Below are 26,405 nucleotides of genomic sequence, written 5' to 3'. Positions count from 1 at the left end.
GTGGAGGACAGAAAGGTGACAAGATTCATTTTGGCAGGATTAATAACAGTAACGGCATGATATTCAAATGTAAGTGCAGAGAGAAGAGAGAGGAGTGAATTGCCAGGTGCTGGAAATGAGTGAACCTGTTCCTCCATCCCACAAAAATGGACAAGGGTTGTAGGAGAAAATGAAGTCAGTAGAGAGAGCTGAAGGAGTCGCTGTGTTTCTACTGAGATCCATGATTCAGTCAAACCTAAAATTCTAGGTAAACTCTTACATCACAGTTTACATAAATTCAAATATACAGCCTATTTAGCTCAGGACTTTATAAATCTCGTCAAAACATTCATATTTTAACATATTTTGTGATCATATTTGAATAATTTGAATAGATTAACAGAGATATTGAACTTCAATAATAGCAATACTTCAACTATCACGTAATGAATAAATATTAAATTATGCCAATATTTTTGTCAATTTCAATAAGAGACCGCTGGTGGTGAGATGAACGTACTGCACTTGATTCACACACTCAGCTGACCTAGAAATAACAAACCATCCAATCAATTCTTGTTTTTTTTTAAAAATAAAATCAAAATTAAATAAAAAAGCAACATTTCTAAATCTTATAATCTATAATAAATATTTATTACATTACTACGATGGCCAAGAGAGTTCAACGTACTGCAAATAGAAAAACACCTGCAAATTAAGAAAATAACTTCATCAATTTGACAACACGCTGCTGTAAATGCTCACAACACAACCAAATAAAGAAACACGCTGCAATTAAAATTCTTTATTTGGTTGTGTTAGAGCATTTGCAGCACCTGCTGTCAAACTGATGAAGATGTTTTCTTGATTTGCTGGTGCTTTTTCTATTTGCATGTGCTTTCTGAAGTTGCAGCGCTGAGCTCTCTCAGCCACCGTACATTATTCTTATCTCAGTGTTTTCTAGCAGACCCATACTGAATGATAAACACACATGAAAAAAATGTTAGAAAATAAAATTTAATTGATTGAAAATTACAAATGAATGACAGTTAATTATATGGTTAGTGATGCATTTCTATTAAATGACTAAGTATTAGGAAGCAACAGGTTAAAATAATTTGAGAATATGACATGAGTTTAAACCACATCTTCAACTCTATTGAACAATCAGTTTGACTGTGATTGAAAAACAGACAGTTGAGAATGAGTGATCAGGAAGAGATGTCAACCTTAATATGAGCTCCACAGCCTTTAACACTCGTAATGAAGTGTGTTTAGAAGATGAGCTATGACCAACCCTCAGTTACAATACTAACAGAGCAAGCAGTTGCTAAGAACTGTTTCCTGTGAGCAAGAAACTAAATCTTCCTCCAGGTGGCGCTCAGAGAATCAGAAAGACAAAACTGTTGAGCCACATTCAAATGTCTTTAGAAAAACACAAGTCTGTAGTGTGTCTCATTTAGACCGTAGTCAATGTGTGTGTGTTTCTATATACATACTGAAATTCAGATTAGAAGAGAGACAGAGTTTACAACTGTGAGAGAGTAATGAGATATAATGTAAGTGTGTTTCTTTACTGTGTGTCTTGGTTGTTTCTCACAGGAAGCTGTTCAATTGCACACAGAGACACTGAGGATCCATAATCAAATCCAAATCCAGCATAGAGGAGTTCAGTGAATGTGCTATTGAATGTGTGTAAGTGTGTGAGTGTGTGTGTGTGTGTGTCAGAGACGCTGTAGAAGGACAGAGTGCCAGCCGACCAGTCCAGATTCACTCCTACTCTGTTAGAGCGACGTGAAGGGACAGATATGTCTGTGCGCTTATTATTGTGTATGACAAAGAAACTGTCAGTAGAACAGTTTAGACTCCAGGACTTTTCATTGTATCCAAACCTACAGTCATTCCTCCATTCTTTCCTGTGGATTCCTGTATACGTCACTGATACACAAACGTTCCCACTCCATTCAGCCTCCCAGTAACAGCGTCCAGACAGACTCTCTCTACACAGAACTTGAAGACATTCATCAAATCTCTCTGGATGATCAGGATACGGCTGCTTCTCTCTCACATATGTTGCCTTTCTGTTCCTCTCAGACAGAATGAGACGAGTGTTTGCTGTGTTTAAATCCAGTGTGAGATCACATGCATCTGAACACAAAATGAGTAATTATAACATTTATAACACAACAAAACAACAATCAAGGTGTGTTTGTGTGTGACCTACATTTCTGTGGTCCTGTTGTAATCCTGATCTCTCCTCCGTGATCCACACTATAAGAAAAGGTGTACAAGGGTAGTTGACGTATCAATGTGTCCTATGGTTTAGAGATGTTCCGATACCCTTTTTCCCTTCCCGATACCGATTCCGATACCTAGGCTCAGGGTATCGGCCGATACCGAGTACTGATCCGATACCCGGGTGTGTATCTGGTTATACAGTTGTATGTACTACTAGCCCTGTATGAATTGATACAATTATTTTAGGGTGTGCTTCACCATATATAGATAGATAGATAGATAGATAGATAGATAGATAGATAGATAGTCTGGCGAGTAATTTTAACTGAATTTAAGACCGGTGGTGGTGCTTTTTTGGTCATTCAGTGTTTCTGTAAAAATGGGGAAAAACTCAATAATACTGATAAAATAATAATCATACTATGAATTCTACTAAGAACAATATAAAACGCACTAAGGATTAACGAGCTGCTGGATTCATGAATATTAATCACGTTGTCTGCATTGGCTCGAACGGATTTGCTGAAATCAAAACAGGGACGATAATAGGTGAACGCCAGCCAATGAGATTGTCGTTTGCGCATTAGCTCCGCCTACTACCGGAGAACCCGGCAGTTAAGCTGAAGAATTCAAAGGAACTCCGTTATTTTGACAGAAAATACAACAAAGAATAACGTTTACATACCATGCAGAATTGACAGGCTACATGTAAGACTCCCTTGCTCCTCTCTCTCTCTGCGTGTGAGGAAAAAGCAAAGCGACGGCGAGTCGTCGCTTCACACTAGAGCTTACGGTATGCGTCAAATACAGCTGTGCTGCGCATCCATTCAGATGATCTGAAAATAGATCGCTTGACGGAGAGAGAAACTCTGAAGCGCTCAGAGTGTTCAGCGGTGACAATATATCTGTGCTAAACTTATACATAGCCTACCAGTAAAATCTGATCATTTATTAGCCAGTGGCTAATATTAGACATCATTTAGTCGCCCAGGGTGAAGATTTAGTCGCGTGCGAGTGATTTAACTTACTGGCAATGTGCTAGCACGTTTGTATTTCTTCTTCTCTGCTCTAAATAGTGGTTGCTTGTGTGGCAACACAGCACAACTTCCTGTCTTTGCATTCTGAGCAGCGAAGAAGAATTGATTTCCGATTTGCAGCGTTAAGCAAAGCTAGCGCGCATAACTATAGGTCTTGTTTAAAAATGGTATCGGATCGGTACATGGGTTCAAGTACTCGCCGATACCGATGCCAGAATTTTTTGTGGTATCGGTGGAATTTCCGATACTAGTATCGGAATCGGAACAACCCTACTATGGTTAGGGGTGTGCGATATGACGATTTTTGATCGTGGACAATAAAAATTTCTCCACGATCTGCTTTTGAAGAAATAACGTAGTATTGTGCTACAGCGCACATTCTGGCGCCTCTGTACAACACGACATACAGCGGTAGAATTACTCTGACAGGACACTGCACTTATTTGCATCGCAAAATTACATTATTTACATACAAGCCTTGCCGGTTAAATGTTTCATTCCCGAAGCGCGTGCACTAAAAAGCCTGTTAAACATTGCCTGATTACTTAACCAAGTTATCTTTTGCGCTAATACTGTCAAAACACACAAAGTTTACATATAGACTCAGTTGATTATGTCTAAAATGAAAGTAAACAGTTGAGAGAAAAACGAATACGTGCCTGTATATTAGATGCGTGCAGGTCTTAAAGGGACAGAACTAAACGTGCTGTTGACTGTCATTAAAGGGACAGTTCACCCTAAAATTACATTTCTGTCATTATTTACTCACTCGCATGTTGTCCCAAACCTGTATTAATTTCTTTCTGGTGCCGAACACAAAAGATGATATTTTGAAGAATGTGGGGAACCAAACAGCTGGTCCACATTGAATCTGATAGTAACAAAAAAACATAGAAGTCACTGTGGACCAGCAACTGTTTGGTTTTCCACGTTCTTCAAAATAGCATTTATGTTCAGCAGAAGAAAGAAACTCACTCAGGTTTAAAACAACTTTTAAATAAATGATGGTATAAATATAAAACACTATAACAGAATTGACAGACAGATGGGTGAACTATTCCTTTAACGTTAATAAAACAACAAAACGCAAAGAGAAACTCACTACTGTTGACTGAAAAACTTTACTACAGTTGCTTTAGGAATCAGTCTATATAGTTTTTTGTTTTTATATTTGTTCATTCAAATTCTTGAATGCTCCTGCTAAATATACCTATTGTACCTGAAAATAAAGCACTGTTTGTTTTATTTGTATATTATGTGTATTTGTAATGTGTATCTTTGTTCTTATTTTTTAATAAGAATGATAAAATAATGACCAATTTTTTTCCATCTTTGCCCACTTTGGCCAAAATATCTGCCGTTCTTTTTTTTTTTTTTGAAAGGCTTTGTCTTTGTAATAGGGAAATTAGTTTGGCTGTAATGCTCAGACAACTTGCAAAATAGTAAAACCACCATGACAAAGAATCGTGATAAAATCATGAATCGTGATATTTCTAAAAAAAAATGTGATATGATATTTTTTCCATATCGCCCACCCCTACCCCTGTGATCGAAAAATGTAACAAAAAAAAAAAAAAAACCTCTAACATAATAGATAATCCTCTCTCATGCTATTTGTAACTCTAAGAATGAAGATACATTTTTCTCATGTTATTTGTACATTAAGTTTTTTTTCCCCTACATTTTTGCTATGTCACACCATAGGACACAGTCATACAGCAGGTCAGACCCCTGAACTTCATTATTTCACTCAACACTAAAAAAATCCTCAAACCTTGAGCTACAGACTCACCTTTACATTCACTGATCATCTGTGTATTCTTTAGTTTGAGTTTTAAATCAATAACTGATATTAATCTACTAACTGCAGAAATCTCTTTCTGTTCAGCTGCACTGAGGTGAAACATCATTTCTTATCATTTAGGGCATCTCAACAGGTGATCTGAACATGCCCAAGCATGTTTGACCCCCAAAGTCTGGTGTTTTTGACTAATGTGATTAATTGACCCTTTGCAAGGTGAAGGGTCTTATGTGGCTCTTTAATGTGTCGTGACAGGTTGCTATAGTGTCTCAGTTCAAGCGGCACGTGACCCGATCATCTCTTCCTCTTTACTAGTTATAGCATAAAATAAACACGAATGAACATCAGAAGGTATCTTTTTTCAACTGCAGAAATACATCAATACATGGTTCAAATGAGTAGCGCAGTTTCGTTCTGCTTTTGGTGCATAAACATTATTATCGAACATTTATCGAACTCTTGTAATCGTTTTATCAAGGAGAATTATATCATGATAATTAGCATTATCATTTTATCACCCAGCCTTATTTAAACATATTTAGGTTTATGGCGGGTATGGTTCTCACCTTACTTATGTAATTGTCAACTTATTAATATGATTGACAGTAATTATAGTGAGTAAAGCTGCCAATTCCTCCATCAATATCATCTGCCTCCGTAACAATGTTCTGATAAATGAGCACAATTAAATGAAAATCACTGCATCTCAAAAATCTAATCTTTTAGACAGTCTATAAACAAAAGTGCTTTTCTTGCTGTTTTCTCAAAGCCAAAGTTGCATCGCAATGACGTAAGCATGCTCTGGCCTGGAACATAAGTGCCATGTGAGTGCAGGCTGGCGGGTGCAATTGCACACAGTATAAGGCAACTGGGCCAAATGGGAGTACACCCTTGGACTTTGATCTCTGATTATGTATACTGGATCAGTTTTTGCTTTATGACTCTGACAGTAATGAGAATTTACTCTAGAGCAGCGACAAACTTCATATTGATGTTTTGGGATCACATATTTAAATGTGTTTTCGAGATGCTGCTGTTATGAGTCACAAGCAGCTGTTGAGCTGAGTCAAGATCATCTTCAGTCACAGAGTTCAAGACACGTCCCTATTTCTCTGTGCAGTATGTATGTGTATGTGCTGTATGCAGGGATCTATGTACATAGGAGTTTTCAGTGATTTTATAGTGCACACATGTACAAACACACATGACAGGATGATTGTTAGTGCTGAACATACTTGAGTTTGTCCAGTTTGTAGTTTGGATCAGAGAGCAGCTTGACTAATGATTTTCCTGGGTGATTGTAGCTCAGATCCAGCTCTCTCAGGTGTGAGAGGTTTGAACTAAGAGCTGAAGCCAGAAAACAACAGCCTTCCTCTGTCACCATACAGCCAGATAATCTACAAACACATACAAACACTCAACATCACATCATCTGGGACTGGAGATCACCTTAAACTGCTCCACACACAGGAGTGTACAGATTCCTGTAACTCTGCTTTAAATCAAATGATTCATTGATTTAATGCGTCACTTTTTTCCCCCAAAGATCACTGATTACCGGATCAGTTCTGCTGGAGATACTCTGGGTTCTGTGTTGATGGAACAGAATTGATCTAGTAACAGATTCTGCTCATCTCCACTCCTAAAAATGTTGACATTTTAATCAGTGAATAAATAATTTTCAAAGACAACAGGCTGAAGCAAATACAACCCCAAAGTCTTCAGACACACTGTGGTCTGCTGATATATTAAACACCAGGAGATCAGGACCAGAGCAGAGGACATCTTTAATTTTATAAGCAATTGAACATTTGTTTTTCTTACCTCAGTATGTTGAGTTGACAGCGTGAACTCTTCAGTCCATCAGACAGAAGCTTCACTCCTGAATCCTGCAGGTCATTGTTACTCAGGTCCAGCTCTCTCAGTGAGTTTGATGATCGTAGAGATGAAGACAAACTTTCACAGGACTGACCAGTGAGATTACAGCTGGTCAATCTAAACAGAGCAAAACACATATATGCTGATGTATCTTCCCAAAACATGTGATTCCTGAATATTTTCCCACTTCGTCTCATATTATCTACTGCAAAATAATACTGTATGAAAAGTATCTAGCAAACTCTTGTATGCCAATTTATTGTCTGGACAAAATTACATCTACAGAAAATTCCAAACCTCAGAATGTTGAGTTGACAGTGTAAACTCTTCAGTCCATCAGACAGAAGCTTCACTCCTGAATCCTGCAGGTCATTGTTACTCAGGTCCAGCTCTCTCAGTGAGTTTGATGATTGTAGAGATGAAGACAAACTTTTACAGCATAGACGAGTGAGATTACAGCAAGCAAATCTGTAACACAGGATGAAATATGGTTCAATTAAGAGGACATGTTTGGTTAATTGAAATAATATGTCTATGTTCTGAATATGGTATTGATCGTATATTGATCACATGACTAATATTGTATATTTTATCAGAAGGGAAACTAAATATTGACTGACAATTGTGCAACATATTTAAATTAGTCTGACACTATGACGTTATCATACAGCTACACAACAGTGAAATGACATACACACATAGAATTGCAACCGTTGCTCCTGTGGGAATAACAGAGTTTCTTTTGGAAATCTTCAGCTTTTAAGAACTGCAAGGTTCTCCGGTTGTAAGTGGAGCTAATGCGCAAACAACCATCTCATTGGCTGGTGCTCATCTATTATCGTCCCTGTTTTGATTTCAGCAAATCAGCTCGAGCCAATGCAGACAACGTGATTAATATTCATGAATCCAGCAGCTCGTTAATCCTTAGTGCGTTTTATATTGTTCTTAGTAGAATTCATAGTATAATTATTATCTTATCAGTATTATTGATAGTTTTTTCCACATTTTTTTTACAGAAACACTGAATGGCCAAAAAAGCACCACCACCAGTCCTAAGTTCAGTTAAAATGACTAATATGTATTCATATATTATTAATTGTTACCATGTTTTAATTCTAATAACTAAAGTTCTATCATTAAATAATACTTGATTATCATAATATATTTACAATGCTTGACTGACTGATGTTAAGAGTGTACTTTTAAATATCTAAAAAGCTGTGCCATTTTCCATTATTATTAACATTAAATATTATATTTTTTGTTTACTCGCCAGACTAATATATATATATAGTAGTGGTCAGAATTATTGGCACCCTTGGTAAATATGATCAAAGAAGGCTGTGAAAATTAATCTGCACTGTTAATCCTTTTGATCTTTTATTTACAAAATTCACAAAATCGAACCTTTCATTGGATAATAAGAATTTAAAATGGGGAAATATCATTATGAAATAAATGTTTTCTCAAATACATGTTGGACACAATTATTGGTACTAGAGGTCGACCGATAATGGATTTTACTGATACCGATAGCTAGGATGGACCACACTGGCCGATACCGATTAATCAACCGATAGTTTTCAAAATGGATACTGAAAGAAAGCTAGTGCTTTACTATTTAAAAAAAAGCAGTAACAGTACTGAACCATACATTGTAAATGAATAAAAATATTAATATTATTTACTATATTGATCATTAAAGTTATTTCATAGTTTGCTAATGTTAAAATACAGGGTTTCTGCAGGATTTTTAAGCTCAAATTTAAGACTTTTTAAGACCTTTTTAAGACCTGCACAAATAAAATTAATACCATATGAGCGGGGTAGGGCAATGTCTATGGTAAACTATTAAACTGTAAAATGACTATAAAAAGCATGATTTATAGTTCAGATACAAGTTTTCAAGTTTTTCTAAAATGATACACTTCACATTTCAGCCTTTAAACCATTTTTTAAGAAAATAGATTAGTCAAAAATATTAATTATTATATTAATTTAAACAATTATCATCAATAAATTATTATATTAATTAAATAACATACAAACACATTTTACTGTTTAGATTTTTATAATGAATTATCTTCTTATTGACCCACCAGTTCACATTTACAGCTCTGCGTGTTTGCAGGGTAAAAACATGGGTCGATTTTCACATTGGTCTGAACAAAAAACCTAATGTTCCTGCAATACTGGAGGCTGCAGTTCTAGGACCCTATTTTTCGGGACAGCGCTATCTACTCCAACAGAGGAGACCTGATTCAAACATGAAACAAACAGATGCAAAGACTAGATCCATGGAAACTATTCATTTTTTATCTTTCCATCTTATTTTTAATGTAAGAGCTAGCGTGAACCGTTTGAGGGGGAGTCAGCAATCTCCATTTAGCCTTTTTAGCTGTGCAAAACAGTTCATTGTGATGCTGGATGTTGTAAATTAGTATTTGTATTCAAATTATTTTACATTTATTAAAGTACTAATAATCACACCAATTTGTACCACAAGTGTTTTACCATTTACTGCACTTTAAGTTTGTCACACATCAGACGTGAAGTGCTGCGGCTAATGAACTGAAGTCTCTCACAGACACAAGCCTTTCTTTCCAAGAAAACTGAATTTAAAACCAGAATATATAGAATATATTGAAATAAATTAGGTTAAATTTTTCAAGAGGGTTACCAACGGGTATGTTTAGGGTTAGGACAATAATTAATTAAGTGCATACAATTAAACAACTACATAATTCCTTAAAAAATAATAATATACAGTATTGAATAGCAAGTGCTATAAAATAATCAACATGATCTCACAGAATTCCGTGTAATGTTCACGGACTTAATTAACCTCCGAATCTGTGGTGGCATCACGGAATCGCCGAAAATTCCGTGATGGGCTCACAGAAAAAATTCTGTGATGGGCTCACAGAAAAAATTCCGTGATGGGCTCACAGAAGTGATACCAATGTAAGTCAGTGACAGGCATCAGCCGTGCTCCACGCACGGAAACCCTTAGCATCAATATGCCGACGCGATACTGGGAAATTTATCGTCATCATTATTGTTCAGAACTGGGTAGATTTAGGGTAGGGGTGGGGTCAGGTACTCCAGTGAAAGTATAACTGCATCGGAGTCACTCTTTTTACGTGGTCCGATGCAGCGCTGGTGTTGAACCAGTGAATCCGTGCATGGACCACGGCTGATGCCTTCTGTGAGCCCATCACGGAATTTTCGGCGATTCCGTGATGCCACCACAGATTCGGGGTTAATTAAGTCCGTGAAAATTACACGGAATTCTGTGAGATCAGGTTGAAAATAATATGATCCACTAATATTTGGTCATTTAGCAGATGCTTTTATCCAAAGCGACTTACAAATGAGGACAATGGAAGCAATCAAAATCAACAAAAGAGCAATGATATGCAAGTGCAGAGGTGTGATGTTCTTCATTCTTTCTTACATTATTTTTGGCTCATTAAAAATTAATCTTGCTGCACGTTCTGGATTAATTGTAAAGGTTTGATAGAACTGTCTGGAAGACCTGACATAATACATACATACAATAAATAAATAAATAAAATAATTAAAAAAAACAAACAAACTATAGGGTCCTAGAAATCCGGTTCTGAAACTACAGCCTCCGGTATTGCAAGAATACACTACTCACAACAACAGCCTAATTGAACATGCAGATTCATTCTCTGCCAGCAGGAGGCGCTTTCGAACGGTTTCCGCGGTAACAGCAGAACACAAAGCAGCACCGGACTTTGAAATGTGCTGCACTTATATTTATAGCTTTTTGAAGTTTAATCGTCACATTAAGCTGCATCGTGATTCTGGTCTGTACCCAAATTTAAGACCTCTTGAAATCATCATTAAGACTTTCTTGTACAATTTAAGACTTTTTATGACCTTAAATTTGATCAAGTAAATTTAAGACTTTTTAAGACTTTTTAAGGACCAGCGGAAACCCTGAAAAGAAGAAACTTTAAAATTGTATAAAATGTAGCCTATTAGTTGCTAATAGTGAATGTTGAAATGAACACTCTAACAAGGAACAATACTTCTAGTTTTCATTAATGCTACGAATGGACTCTTATTGTTAAGTATTACCATTTAATTTCAACAATCATAAAGATGGCCATCTTTAAATATCTACACAAAGCCATAGCATTAAAATTACATGCATATGGATATTGTGTGTGTACTCACACACTTTATATGCTTCTATTTTATAACACTTGATAATTATCTAATAATAAAAAATAAAAAATGTTAGTCACACACCGGGCAAAATCGCAGCGCTCCGTCTAGGAGAACTCAGAGGTATCACACACACACACACACACACACACACCAGACGCGTTCAAATCAAGTGGCGGTCTAAAACTATTTATTTAATCCCCAAACGGACATAAGTTTGCTTCAAGAATGAACAATGTGGCATAAATGAGTTTGAAGTTCGGTGTTTAAAAAAAACAGAGCAAGCGGAAAGAGAAAGCGCAATCCATTACAGCTCTCTATATGAAGCATACAGACTTTATTAGAGCCACAGAAAGACAAACGTTTTGCTGAAAAATGCACAATACATAATTTATAGCCTAGGGTGAAGTCATTATGTACATTCACAATGATTTCGGACAAATATAATGTAATTTAATAGGAAACTATGTGAATGGCGCTCTGTTCCGCGACAGGATTTTCTGTCGGCTGTATTTAAATGCGTGTCTGGAGTTTCCCGCTCTGTGCAGCGCGCAGTGTCACGTGTCTAAATAAACAACACGTGCTGTCAGTGATTTCCGCCTCTAGAGGCCTCACTCATACTGTATAATGCCAGCGGACCCTTCTCAGCCACTCCAGCAATGGTTGCAAACCGGAAAACTATCGGCATGGAGTTTTGCCGATAACCGATAGTAGCGGCAATTAACTATCGGTGCCGATTAATCGGCAAAACCGATGAATCGGTCGACCTCTAATTGGTACCCCTAGAAATTCACACAGAATATGAAGAAAATCTAAATCTTAAGGAGTCAGCTGTCCACGGCAGTCCTTAATGTACCAGCACAGTAACACACTCAGCAAAATATCATTGAATTATCGTTATCAATAAAATCCCAGAAAATATCGCTGAAATAACAAATACGCCCAGCAGAGAAACCCAGGAAATGCCTATAGCAGTACCTGAATAAACATAAGCTTTAACTGCTTTCATTGATTCAACGTGACTTATCAACACACGACTACGACAATATATGGTTTATCTGAGTTTGTCTTGTTATTTTCATTATAATAAAGTATATAACAATGCAAAGCTAATAAACAGACTTTATCACTGCTTAGAATACTATGAAATATGTTGCGTGCCTTATTCTGTGTAAAAGTAGCCACTAAGAAGCTACGGAAACAGCTGTCATTATCGCAAACGATTTCTTCGATTTCATAATCACACGATTATGTCGTCCGCGATTTTTTTGCGTAGCTTGTCAGTGAACTACTGCTTTGTTTAGTAAATTCTGCTCCATCTGAAAGCAGGTGATGGGAGATTTACTACCGATTACAGAACCGGCTTTACTGACAAGATGTGCATGACAATCGCAGTCGATTCATCGTGCAGCCCTACCCTTTGCAGTTTCAAACGATGCCTTATTCTTATCTGTACAATCAAAATGAGTATTTTTAGTTATTTTCGCGATCATCAAGAAAAACTGACAGATGCACCAGTGCAGTCTGAGACCCCAGAGGGTGTAATATCAAAATTATTACAAAAAATACAATTAAATTAAAAATAGCTAAACTTATTACAAAAATAAATATGATAATCGTTATAATCATAATCATGACGGCAATAAATATTCTTATGACAGCAGATAGCAGCAGCCAATGTGTGAAGTTGTCAAGACCACCATATACATTGCAGTCTTGTACACCGCATTACATGCACTAAAAATCTTTGTATGTGTTCATTTTTTCAAGAAAGTTATTAACTTTTGAATGGAAAAGCCATTTTTTTGTGTTGTCTATTCAATACCCATCTGTAATAATGATTAAAATTTGAATTATTTATATGAGGGATTAGATTTTTTTTTTTTTCAGCAAATATTAATATATAATTATTTATGACTAATTAGATTAATAAGCAAATAATGCAATTATTTAGATTTTTAAAAAATGTATTCATTCCCTTGTAAGAGCATACAATTTACCATACAATTTTTTGGAGATTTGTAACAAGAAAAAAAAAAAAAACCTCACCAAAACATGAATTGTATTTAAATTGTCATCACTGATTTGCACTCAATCTTGTGCATTCAGCCAATATTATACAGATGACTAATGGCTACATCAAAACGGAATAAACTAGCTCAATATACTTCCTCAGATTTGATGGCCAGAAATTTCCCTGATGAAAGTTATAACTGAAGCTGAAACATGAGTGATTGATGTGCAAAAACAAAGATCATTGTCCTCGCACGTCAAGTGTGCGCACTAGAGCTTCTGTTTACCATATTTAATATGCGGAAGATAAAATAAAAATGTAAAAATGTTATGAGTACTCTTCAAGTTGAAATTCTAAGAAGTAAAAAGTACTGTTTTTCTTCAAAAATGTGATCAAGTAAAAGAACAAGTCGTCAGTTTAAATTGTACTTGAATAAAGTACTAATCCCCTAAAAATAATACTTAAGTACAGTTATCATATAAAATTGCTCAAGTATTTTACACCTCTGGTATTTTGTGTGCTTAAATCCATTCTTTAGAGTGGTATATTTAATCTAAATTTGTAGATGGAAAGTTTACTTCATTTCTTCAATCTCAAAGTAAAAGAGTGCATACAGTCTGGAGTGTGCACCGCACTGCACATATACGCTGTTTATTGTTTATAAATCCTGGTATGAGCATGAGGTTTATAGACCAGGCCTGTCTGACTGGCGCAAATTTATGAAGAACAATGGATTAGAAATGCTTTTACTTGCGTTTCTGCATTATAAGACTTCCCCATGCTGAGTCTGTTTTTATTTATTTATTTATTTATTTATTTTTTATTTCTTTCACAAAATGGTGGGACGTCCCCCATTATGCCTATGGCTGTAACTGAACTCTGGTACATAAATTCGTTTTATAATACATTTCTAAACCTGCACATGTTCATGATCCTCCTTCTAAGTCAGACTGGTAACACATGTTGTTTGTAAGGAACTAACACTTCTAACATTAAAAGAGTTTTGTAAACTTCAAACAACTTTTGATTTCCCTTTAAATCACTGTCATGTCAAAGAAAACAGTGTCATGATTTGTAGAAATTACAATGTTACAATTACAATCTTCTACCTTAAATTAATACTCACAGAGCTTTTCTGCAGTTCACAACAGCTGGTATCAGTCTCCTTCTACCCTCATCTGATGTGTTGTATTTCTTCAGATCAAACTCATCCAGCACCTCCTCTGATATCTGAAGCAAGTAGGCGATTGTTGAGCAGTGACCGGGAGAGAGTCGATTCACTGAGTGATTCCCTGATTTCACAAACTCCTGAATCTCTCTGAACAGAGTCTGATCCTTCATTTCCAGCAGACAGAGAAACAGATTGATGCATCTGTCAGCTGAGAGACGTTCATCACCCTTGATTGTGGCTTTAATGTACTGTGTGATTCTGTTGATGGTTTCTGAGCTGTTCACTGTGTGTGTCAGTAGATCCTGTAAGAGTCTCTGATTGGACTCCAGTGAGATGCCCAGCAGGAACCGCAGGAAAAGATCCAGGTGTCCATTTTTACACTGCAAAGAGTTATTAACTGCTGTTTTTATTGGCTCATATAAAGAGAATTCCTGACTGTACAACTGATATTGATAATCCGCAAATGACTTCTGTAATTTCATCTTCTTGGCTATGTGGGAATAAAACTCATAGAAAGCAGCCAGAAACTCCTGAAAGCTCAGATGAACGAAGCAGTAGACTTTCCTCTGATGAATCACAGATTCTTCCTTAAAGATCTCGGTGCAAATCCCAGAATACACCGCAGCATCAGTGACGCCTATGCCGCTCTCAATCAGGTCCTCCTCATAGAACATCACATTGCCCTTCATCAGCTGATTGAAAGCCAGTTTAGCAAGTTTCACAATCACATCTCTGCTGGACTTCAGGGGTTTGTCTGGGTTTTTCTCATCATACTTCTGATTCCTCATGTTGATCTGAGTCAGCAGGAAGTGGATGTACATTTCAGTCAGAGTTTGAGGGATTTCTGCACTGCTATCTTGTTTCAGGAGGTTCTGAAGCACAGTGGCTGAGATCCAGCAGAAGACGGGGATGTGACACATGATGTGGAGGCTTCTTGATTTTCTAATGTGTGAGATGATTCTGCTGGCTTGATGCTCATCACTGATTCTCTTCCTGAAATATTCCTCCTTCTGAGGCTCATTGAATCCCTGAATTTCTGTCACACGGTTGATGTATTCTGAGGGGATCTGATTGGCTGCTGCAGGTCTGGAGGTGATCCAGATGAGAGCAGAGGGAAGCAGGTCTCCTCTGATGAGGTTTGACATCAACACACCCACTGATGAAGATTCATTCACATCACAAACTTTCTGTCTGTCTGTAAACATCAGTGTGATTCTGCTTTCATCCAGACCATCAAAGATGAACACAACTTTACACTCCTCATAAATCTTTGAGTCCAGATCTTGAAGTTCAGGATGAAAGTCCAGCAGAAGTCTGTGAAGACTGTACTGATGATCTTTAATCAAGTTCAGCTCTCGAAATGGAAGCACAAACATGAAATCTACATCCTGATTGGCTTTTCCCTCGGTCCAGTCCAGAATGAACTTCTGCACAGAGACGGTTTTTCCAATTCCAGCGATGCCTTTAGTCAGAACAGACTTGATTTTGTCTTTTTCCTCACATTCTGGTTGTTGTAAGGGTTTAAAGATGTCATTGCAGTAGATTGGAGTGTCTTGTGTTCTGGTTGTTTTCTCCATCTGTAAAACCTCATGTTCTTCATTCACACCTTCACTCTCTCCCTCTATGATGTAGAGCTGTGTGTAGATCTTGTTCAGGAGGGTTTGATTCCCTTGTCGTATGATTCCCTCAAATAACCTCTCATACTTGTTCTTCATGCTGTTTTTGTGCTGTTCTTTGACTCTTTTCACTCTGCAGAAACAGTGAAATGAAAATGAAAAAAAAAATCAATTCAACAAAGTCAGTAAACTATTAGAGAAAGTTTATTAATACACATTTGAGTGATTATGAGAATGTAAAGTTGATGAATAATGAAAAAATGGAATTGGCTCTAAACATTCAAGTTCAAAATTATTATTAAAAGTGTTATTAACTAATTATTATATATTAATATTAAAATATACTGTTGACACAACAGGGAAAAAATACAATTACAGTGTATGTTTAAACAGTATTAAAAAACCCTGCAGAGTATTGCACAGTGCATATTACAAATTTCAGTTATTATAGTTACTCTTTTCTTGTCTAAATGGCCAAACTCAAATATCTAATTTTATCCCATACTTGGTGTCAGTTTAACAAACTTATTTCATATTCAGAACATCTGTAGCTGCTGATATGATTACCATACAGATGCTGAATCTCTAACCAGGAATAATGATTGGAATATAATGGCAGGCTGACTGAATTACATTAATGAGCTTGTGGATTATCTGACAGACCTCAATCCTTTAGACATATATTATGTTCACTTCTCTATATTTTTAGAGAGAAATGTTTTAATAAAATTGCCCCTTGCTGCTCTCTAACATGAAGGATCAGCATGCTGATTAGATCAATAAATATCAGGCACGTGCAGAAGAGGGGGCTTTGGGGGCTCAAGCCCCTGCCCTTTTTCAAAATTATTCAAAAGTGCCCCTCTCAGACAAATAGCAATGATATTGTAGTCAATAAAACAAAATGCATTTGAATTATAATTAACATGACAATGTGTACAAAACGGCAACTAATTGCTCAAAAGTGGGAAAATTCCTGTTTATTTTTTACATATCTGTCAATCTGAGGGTTGCGTGCGTTTTGCTTGAATGACTGATATTCCACAGTCTGTTCGGAAACCTATAAGCTTTCAAATAGTGAGTGGGTCGACAGATGGAAAACAAATAAACCAAACAATATTTTAAACTTTTTTTAATCAATAATCAAAGCTAGTGTGTTGATTTAATTGCAAATTCTTATATTATATTTTAGAATAGGCCTGTTACATAATTCATCAATGCCCGTTTGTCATGCTATAATAGGCTACACCAACCAATCATGATCTGGCTCAAGTTCAAATTGCAGTGGACAATAATGTGAAGTGGAGCAGTCATTTTCTGTTCTTATTCATAAATCGATTGAAGATTACATGGGACAGACAAGCTTATTTGTGGCGCGATCTGGATCTGCGGTTTGTCTCATTTTATAAATCAAATTACATCACTGAGAAAATGGATGCTAAATGACTACAAAAGCACTGCACAAAACCGCAAAAAGTCGCAATAATGGTAACCAGTATTAAATTTACTTACATTTATGTATGATGCACTGTTTACTCTTTCATGAAACTATCATAGTTAATGAAGCCCAAGTGCCACCTACAGGCCTATTATGTGAAGTGTAGGCTGATGAAATGGAGACATGAAAGGACTTTTTTATGTTACCCATTATGCAGCATTATGAAAGTGTCTTATGCTCATCAAGCCTGCATTTATTGGATCAAAAATACAGAAAAAAACTGTAATATTATGAAATATTATTACAACTTAAAAGAATGTTTATCTATTTTAATATACTTAAGAATATAATTTATTTCTGTGATGCAAAGCTGAATTTTCAGCATCATTACTCCAGTCTTCAGTGCATGATCCTTCAGAAATCATTCTAATATGCTGATTTATTATCAATATTGGAAACAGTTGTGCTGCTTATTTTTATTTATTTATTATTATTATTATTTATTTATTTATTTTTGGAACCTGTGATATTTTTGGGGGTTCATTGATAAATAAAAAATAAAAAGAACAGCATTTATTCAAAATAGAGATGTTTTCTAACAATATCACTGTATCACTGTTTCTATCAATTTAGAAAAGCTTTGCTGAATGAAAACTAATTGCTTTAAAAAATAAAATACTGACCTCAAGCTTTTCAACATATATTGTTACAAAAGTTATATTTTAAATGCTGTGCTTTTTAAAATTTGTATTAAATCAAAGAATTCTGAAAAATATATCACAGGTTTCCAACATTGATAATAAATCAGAATGGCATAAAATTTATTTAAAGTATATAAAAAATTTGAGCAAATAAACGCATGCTTGATGACCATAAGTGACTTATTGCAAAAATATAAAATAGTAATGTATCCAAACCTTTGACCTGTAATTTTTTTTTTTTTTTTACATTGCCCCTATTTATATATTATATATAGCGTATGCTGTTCTGTGTCAGCCGCATCATTGCTATCTATGGGAGGGTCAGAGAGCTCTCAAAATGCATCAAAAATATCTTAATTTGTGTTCCGAAGATGAACGAAGGTCGTACGGGTTTGGAACGACATGAGGGCGAGTAATTAATGACAGAATTTTCATTTTTGTTTGAACTATCCCTTTAAGAACAAATGATGCAACTGAATGAAGTACAGACTGCTACACGCTGATACTCACTCAGAGTCAGAGGTCACTCCATCACTGAGTTCAGGAGGGTCATTCATGAATCTGTATCTCTTCATAGACACACAGCTGGGTTCCGGAGATGCTGCTTTATGTTTCTGAACGGTAACCCCTCCTTTGTCCACTCATAGAGACTCATATTACAGTCAGAACTACTGAAACACACAGAACAGAAATATACTACATTTAGGACCACAGTCGTCAAAAATAAATATGACTTGTTGAAAATCTGAATCAGTTTTGTAAGTGTTGGTAATATGATTTTACTCTGGGCCCCTATCAATGCAGTCATGACTACAGTCAGAACAAGAGGAAGTGGAATTAATGGCCACTAGATGGCAGAGTTTTGAGTTTTCTTATTTTGACCTGTTCTCATTTGTTCTCAATCTAAAGTATGTTACATTCCTATTTGAAGATAAAAATGGCTTTGAAAGATTATATATTTTAAAAAGCACTGAACAATAAAACTGGCAATTTAACTTCAAAATGCAATATCTTAAAATCTCCTTAAAATGTCTCTAGCAGTGAAATCACATAATACTCACTCAAGGTCAGAGGTCACTACTCCATCGCTAAGTCTAGGGGGACGGTTCATGGACTCCTCACTCTTCATTGACACGCAGCTGGGTTCTGGAGATGCTGCCCCCTCCTTTCTCTGCTCAGAGAGACTCATTTTACAGGAAGTGCTGTTAAAACACACAGGTAATTCTTTTAAATATGAAATTACTTCACAAACGTGAAACAAAAATTTTCTATACAGTATGAGCCTGTGGCTTTATGGGATAGTAATGTGTCCATTGGATGCACACTCCAGAATCTAGCTGGAAGTAGTAGGTCATCCAGATACTTTTCCCCATTTTTTCACATACTGTTTTTTACCCACTATATAGTATGAAAAGTATGAGATTTTAGATGCAGTCACAGAACAGAAGTGTACAACAACTTAAACCTTTAGACATACAGAATGAAGCCAACGTTTAATATAAATAAACGTCTTGGATGCAATAATATCAGTTTCATGGCTGTGAATTCTTTGGTAAACATTTATCCACACAGTGCTAAAATAGTAGAAAGTATCCTCTACTGTGCAAAGACAAGCAATATTATAATTATTTTCTTTTTTCAGTCCAACTTACAGTTCAACGGTTTAAGAAACTGCTAAAGGTGTATGAATCCATATATGGCTGTCAGGACGTTACCTGAGAAATAAACAAACACATTTCAGCAAAGCTTAATTTCCATTTTGACGTCAAAAGACATACTGTGTTTTATCCGCTGGTATTTGGTGTGCAAGGCTGTAAACAGAAATAAAAACTAACTACGAATGACAGATGTTTACATTTGCTATTAAATGCGTGATAATGAATCCAGAAATGCGTTGCTTCAAACCTACCGCTGTCTCAACAATGAACGTCAAACACTTCATTCAGTTCATAAATCCATTCTTTCTCTAGACAGCAGTATAAAACTTGTTTTTAAACTGATTCACATTATTCACAAACAGCTTTTCTCTCCTGATGTTGTTCGTGTTCCTTTCTCAAAATGGAGTCTTTTGAAAGTTTCAGTTTTGACATGAAACGGTTCAACAGGTTTATATTTTACTAGGGTGTCAACGTTAACGCATGCGATTAATCTTAAAATATTAACGCGTTAATATATATGTATATATATATATATACACACATATTTAATGCAAATTAATCGTTTGATAATATTTGACCCCAACTTCTTCCTGTCATCGCAGCGCGGAAGGTTTTCTATCATTGTGTGATGAGGGTACAGTAGAGCTGGGAATCGATTCCAAAAGAATCGATTCCTCGATTCCGAGGCGTTGGGAATCGAGAGTCGATTCAAAGGTTGGAATCGATCCCATCAAGAGGAATCGACTCCTCATTCAGAGCTTTTTTTCAGTTCAACAAAGCTTATCTATGGGTGCCTCTCAAATGGAAAGCTGCATCCTACAAAGGCTGAACACATTTAAATTCACGAGAATAAACTGAAAGTAAGAAGTACTGGAAGTACTCTTATTGGAGCTCTTATCAGTGTTACTGTTAATGTTCTGGTTATTTTGTTTCAATGTACAGTTTGTTAAATTTGTTCAAAGCATACAGTCAATGTAAACTTCATCATTCAGCTGAACTGTGCACATTTATTTTAGACACTTCATGTCTTGTTCAATTCATCCGATAAATGCATGTCCTTGCTGAGCAGTGAGCTATAACTAATTTCACGGGCAAAGCAGACAAAATTACAATTTAAAAATCAATCAGAGCTATAGAGCTTTTTTTTTTTTTTTTACAAATAAAGCTTCATAATTAGAAGGATACTTTCTACGACCTTTATATCCTGCAGTCATGATTCCTCCAATCTAAAAAAAAAAAAAAAAAACAAGAATCGAAAACAACAGGCGAATTGAATCCCATCGATTCCAGAACCAGGAATCGGAGTCGGACTCGATTCCAAAAATTTCATTATCTTACAGCCCTAGGGTAGGCTACATCGAACCAGTGTTGCCAGGCAGGGTGGTGGGCTATTTTGAAAATACAGTCGTGGGAAAAGTTACAGAGCCGTGGGTTGCGTTTTTTTTGGGGCTATTTTTATACTTTTTACAGCCGTGGCGATATACAGCCACATCTCACGTCCACGAGTGTGATATTGCTTTGATACAACAGTTCAACGGCACGAGTGTGTAAATAATTTAGAAACAACAACAGATAATCTTTAAAAGCCCCCTTTTGTGCAGAACTACTTTCTTCCGCCACAGATTTAAATCTAAAGTTGACAGCTTAACAGCTGATCCCCAGTCTCCGTTACTAATTACAAAATATCACTTTAGAGCTAGTAACGAAGGAACTTTGAGTTGCTTCATTGAAAGCTTTGTATTACTGTAGTAAAAGCTTGCTGTATTATGTAAAATAAGCATTATGAGAGAGAGATGGACTGAGCGACTGTGATTACCTGCATCTGATACAGGCATCTCATTCTCCTAACGTCACTTACAAGTTTGAATGTCCACTGATGAAAGCGTTATCTTTGTCGTAACGTCAATATCATTGATTTCTGATGACAGCGCTCCTCGGTGCATTTGTTAGCTGTGTCAAGCTGTTTTTGTAAGTAAAAATATATTCCGCTTATTTTTCAAAACAGTCTGTTGACACCATCTAATGGCGGAACAATGTAACTAAAATCACCATCACGAACACACTCACCATGTCTCAGTAGGCTAAACACTAAATACTATTATTATTTATATAAAACACTAATTGAATAATCATACTTAATAAACAACAACAGCCATCATAAAAGTTATGCAATTCAGTCAACCGTAGCAAAGGCACCGATACAGCATTGAATTTGCATAAACATGATAAACTTTTGCCAAAACTGTTGGCTCTGGAACAAATAATAGTTTAATGAGACCAAAGACTGGCCGTCAGATTTACCCAACATGAATTTAGATCTCGTGTTTAACCACTATAGAGACATCAGAGCCAGCGGTAAATTCCAGAAGATCTGGCCGTGGTGGGGCGCTCTCAGTGGGTGTAATGAGCGCTGAACTGCCGCTGAACCGCTTGAGATCCTGTCTCCGAAAACGTTGAAGCAAATTTTCAAATAGACTTTATCTTTTTTAACAAACCGCATATTTTAAGTCCAAGCAAGCACATTCTTATTGGAGCTCTCATCAGTGTTACTGTTAATGTTCTGGTTATTTTGTTTCAATGTACAGTCAGAGGTGGGTAGTAACGAGTTACATTTAATTCGTTACATTTACTTGAGTAAATTTTTTGGGTAACTAATACTTTTAGAGTATATTTAAAAATGGGTACTTTTACTCTTACTCAAGTACATTTTTAGTGAAAAAACGGTACTTTTACTTCGTTACTGTGGGCGACGCTCCTCTCGTTACTTTATCTTAATGCAGTACAAGTTAAAAATCCTTCAATTTATTCCAAGCGCGCTGTCTACTTTTTTTTCTGGGCAATGAGCGATGCCCGTTCGCGAATGATTCATTCTTTTGAGTCAATTCTGTTCGAAGGCTTGGTCAAACCAGTTGGCAGACCAGTGAATCGGTTCGCGAATCAGTTTGAATGATTCGTTCAGTTCCCTGCCGCACGCGCTGTGTCGTCTGAAGCGGTTCTCACTCAGAGTTGTAGAAGAGCGTTGAAGACGTGGCTTTGGATCAACAGTCAGCTGAAAGCAAAGGCTATGGTTTGCTAGCTATGAAGATCTTTATTAGATGAACACCGCGTGTGCTGTCGGTTCCACAGGTATAGATTCGATTACAGTACACGATACCACTATGACATTGCCAGTTTGTTGTACATGTACCTTACACATTAAATACAATGTATAATTTATTCATTAAATAAGCTGTCATAGAGTATGAAATAAACACCCGATAACCCGCGTTAGTTCCAGGAGGAATGCCTTGCCTGGAGACAATTAATATTGATATTTTCACAGTATTAACGCTTTCAGAAATAAAGGCTACATTTGTTTACATTTTGCAGAACAGACGGAAGAAGATCCGTCAATATGCATTTTTTTCGTTATGTTCAGATGTTCTGTAGCGGTCATGTGAGGAGTTTTCACTCTTCTCCTTGTCAGAGGTTATATACATATATACATTTATTATAGAATCAGAATCAGAATTAGCTTTATTCGCCAGGTGTGCGCAAACACACGAGGAATTTGTTGTGGTTTTAAGGTGATCCTGGTACATACATACATACAAACACATCTGACATGAGAACAGAAAAAACATTTAAATAGTAAGACTTAACAATGGATAATAATCATATTATTATTATTATTATTATTATTAAGTATGAATCTGGAACAGTAGATTTATGTACAGATTTGTGCATTATTTACTCTATATACAGCTGTATAAATAAACAGATATGTATGTGTATTTACATAATACTTGAGAAAGAGGCAATAATTAAAGATGGAGAATGAATTACATTCATTATTGTGTTAGCTGTTTAGGCTGGAGATGGCATGGGGAAAAAACTGTTTTTATGCCTAGATGTTCTAGTGCACAGAGATCTGTAGCGTCTGGCTGAAGGGAGAAGTGCAAACAAGTTGTGTCCGGGGTGAGAGGGGTCTTTGATGATGTTACCTGCCCGTTTCTTCACTCTGGAGTTGTACAAGTCCTGAAGGCTGGGCAGGTGCACACCAATGATCTTTTCTGCTGTCCTAACAGTCCGTTGAAGTCTTCTTAGATCTGATTTGCTGGCTGACCCAAACCAGACAGTTATGGAGGAGCACAGAACCGACTCAATAACAGCTGAGTAACACTGTTTCAGCAGCTCCTGTGGCAGGTTGAACTTTTTCAGCTGACGAAGGAAGTACAACCTCTGCTGGGCCTTTTTCACGATGGAGTCAATGTGATTGTCCCACTTCAGGTCCTGAGAGATGGTGGTGCCCAGGAACCTGAATGACTCCACTGCAGCCACAGTGCTGTTCATGATGGTGAGTGGGGGGAGAGCAGGGGGGTTTCTCCTGAAGTCCACGATCATCTCCACAGTTTTGAGCGTGTTCAGCTCCAGGTTGTTGTGACTGCACCAGACAGCCAGCTGCTCAACCTCTTGTCTGTAAGCAGACTCGTGGCCGTCCTGGATGAGGCCGATGACTGTAGTGTCATCTGCAAACTTCAGGAGTTTGACAGAGGGGTCTTTAGAGGTGCAGTCATTTGTGTAGAGGGAGAAGAGTAGTGGGGAGAGAACGCAGCCCTGAGGAGCTCCAGTGCTGATGGTGCGGGTGCTGGATGTGTGTTTTCCCAGCCTCACTAGCTGTTGCCTGTCTGTCAGGAAGCTGGTGATCCACTGACAGATGGAGGTGGGTACAGAGAGCTGTGTCAGTTTGTTCTGAAGGGTGTCCAGGATGATGGTGTTGAAAGCGGAGCTGAAGTCCACAAACAAGATCCTTGCATAAGTCCCTGGTTTGTCCAGATGTTGCAGGATGTAGTGCAGTCCCATATTAACTGCATCATCCACAGATCTGTTTGCTCAATAAGCAAACTGTAGGGGGTCCAGCAAGGGTCCTGTAATGTCCTTCAGGTGGGCCAACACCAGTCTCTCAAATGACTTCATGACCACAGACGTTAAAGCAACAGGTCTGTAGTCATTAAGTCCTGTGATTTTTGATTTCTTGGGTACAGGGATGATGGTGGAACATTTGAAGCAGGAGGGGACTTCACACAGCTCTAGTGATCTGTTAAAGATACATAATTATACATAATTAATATACTTTAAAATAATTGTATTTAATTCAGTGATGCAAATCTGAATTTTTATCAGCTGTTACTCCAGTTTTCAGAGTCATATGATCCTTCAGAAATCATTCAAATATGTTGATTTATTACGTGTTGAAAAAAACAAAAACAAAAAAACCGCATATGCTGGTTAGGTATGTTTTGAATCTGGGATGCTGGTTTATGCTGATGATGTGCTGGTCTTGAGCTGCTCGGACCATCTTAGGACCAGCACATGACCAGCTTAAACCAGCTCAAACCAGCATCCCATGCTTCAAAACATACCATACCAGCATATGCTGGTTTTTCAACAGGGAACAGTTTTGCTGCTTAATATTTTTAGAACCTGTGACATTTTGTTCAGGATTCTTTTATGAATAGAAAGCTAAAAAGAACAGCATTGATAATAAATCAGGCTGACAAGTATTCTGATTTGCATCACTGAAATAAATTACATTTAAAAAACTTTAAAAGTATTTTGAACGGCTGTGTGTGTCTATATATATATATATATGTGTGTGTGTGTGTGTGTGTGTGTGTGTGTGTGTGTGTGTGTGTGTATATATATATATATATATATATATATATATATATATATATATATATATATATATATATATATATATATATGTGTGTATGTATGCATGTATGTATATAAAATTTTATCTAAATATCTATATATCTAAATAAAAGTATACTATATGCAGTATATGATCCAAAGTAACTAGTAACTAACTACTTGAGTAGTTTTTATCCGGTACTTTTTACTCTTACTCAAGTAACTATTCAGACTATTACTTTTACTTTTACTTGAGTAAATATTTCTTCAAGTACTTTTACTTGAGTAGTTTTGGGGTACTCTACCCACCTCTGTGTACAGTTTGTTAATTTTGTGCAAAGCATACAGTCAAAAGTAAACTTCATCATTCAGCTGAACTGTGCACGTTTATTTTAGACACTTGTTCAATTCATGCCATAAATGCATATCCTTGCTGAGCAGTGAGCTATGACTAATTTCACGGGCAAAGCAGACAAAATTACAATTTAAAAATCAATCAGAGCTATAGAAATGTATCTTCATTTTTTTATTTTTTTGCAAATAAAGCTTCATAATGAGAAGGATACTTTCTACGACCTTTATATCCTGCAGTTATGGCGAGAATAGGTTCCTTCAATCCAAAAAAAAAAAAAAAACGAAAAAGAATCGAAAACAACAGGCGAATCGAATCCCATCGATTCCAGAACCAGGAATCGGAGACGGACTCGATTACAAAAATTTCGGAATCTTACAGCCCTAGGGTACATCGAACCAACAGCCATATCACCCTGCAGCCCAAGACTGGTTGCCCATGGAAGCTAAGCAGGGCTGAGCCTGGTCAGTATCTGGATGGGAGACCTCCTGAGAAAAACTAGGTTGCTGTTGGTAGAGGTGTTAGTGAGGCCAGCAGGGGGTGCTCACCCTGTGGTCTGTGTGGGTCCTAACGCCCCAGTATAGTGACGGGGACACTATACTGTAAAAAAGCACCGTCTTTCGGGTGAGACGTTAAACCGAGGTCCTGA

At 36.7% G+C, this 26,405-nt stretch overlaps 1 protein-coding gene across 1 annotated transcript; it reads right to left on the bottom strand.

Moving 5' to 3' along the window:
* Window positions 1-980: 980 nt before the first annotated feature.
* On the bottom strand, window positions 981-20,336 carry LOC131523739 (NACHT, LRR and PYD domains-containing protein 3-like). Its single transcript, XM_058750383.1, has 10 exons — window positions 19,980-20,336; window positions 19,723-19,785; window positions 19,132-19,272; window positions 18,581-18,741; window positions 14,274-16,067; window positions 7,231-7,401; window positions 6,880-7,050; window positions 6,291-6,452; window positions 2,204-2,250; window positions 981-2,127 (listed from the first exon to the last, which is right to left on the bottom strand). The coding sequence occupies exons 4-10, from the start codon at window positions 18,643-18,645 to the stop codon at window positions 1,553-1,555; spliced, it is 2,985 nt and encodes a 994-aa protein (XP_058606366.1). The 5' UTR covers window positions 18,646-18,741; window positions 19,132-19,272; window positions 19,723-19,785; window positions 19,980-20,336; the 3' UTR covers window positions 981-1,552.
* Between the last annotated feature and the right edge of the window lie 6,069 nt (window positions 20,337-26,405).

This window comes from Onychostoma macrolepis, chromosome 17 (genome assembly GCF_012432095.1).
Source record: "Onychostoma macrolepis isolate SWU-2019 chromosome 17, ASM1243209v1, whole genome shotgun sequence".
In the NCBI taxonomy this organism is placed as follows: domain Eukaryota; kingdom Metazoa; phylum Chordata; class Actinopteri; order Cypriniformes; family Cyprinidae; genus Onychostoma; species Onychostoma macrolepis.
This window is presented reverse-complemented; position numbering and strand designations above follow the sequence as displayed.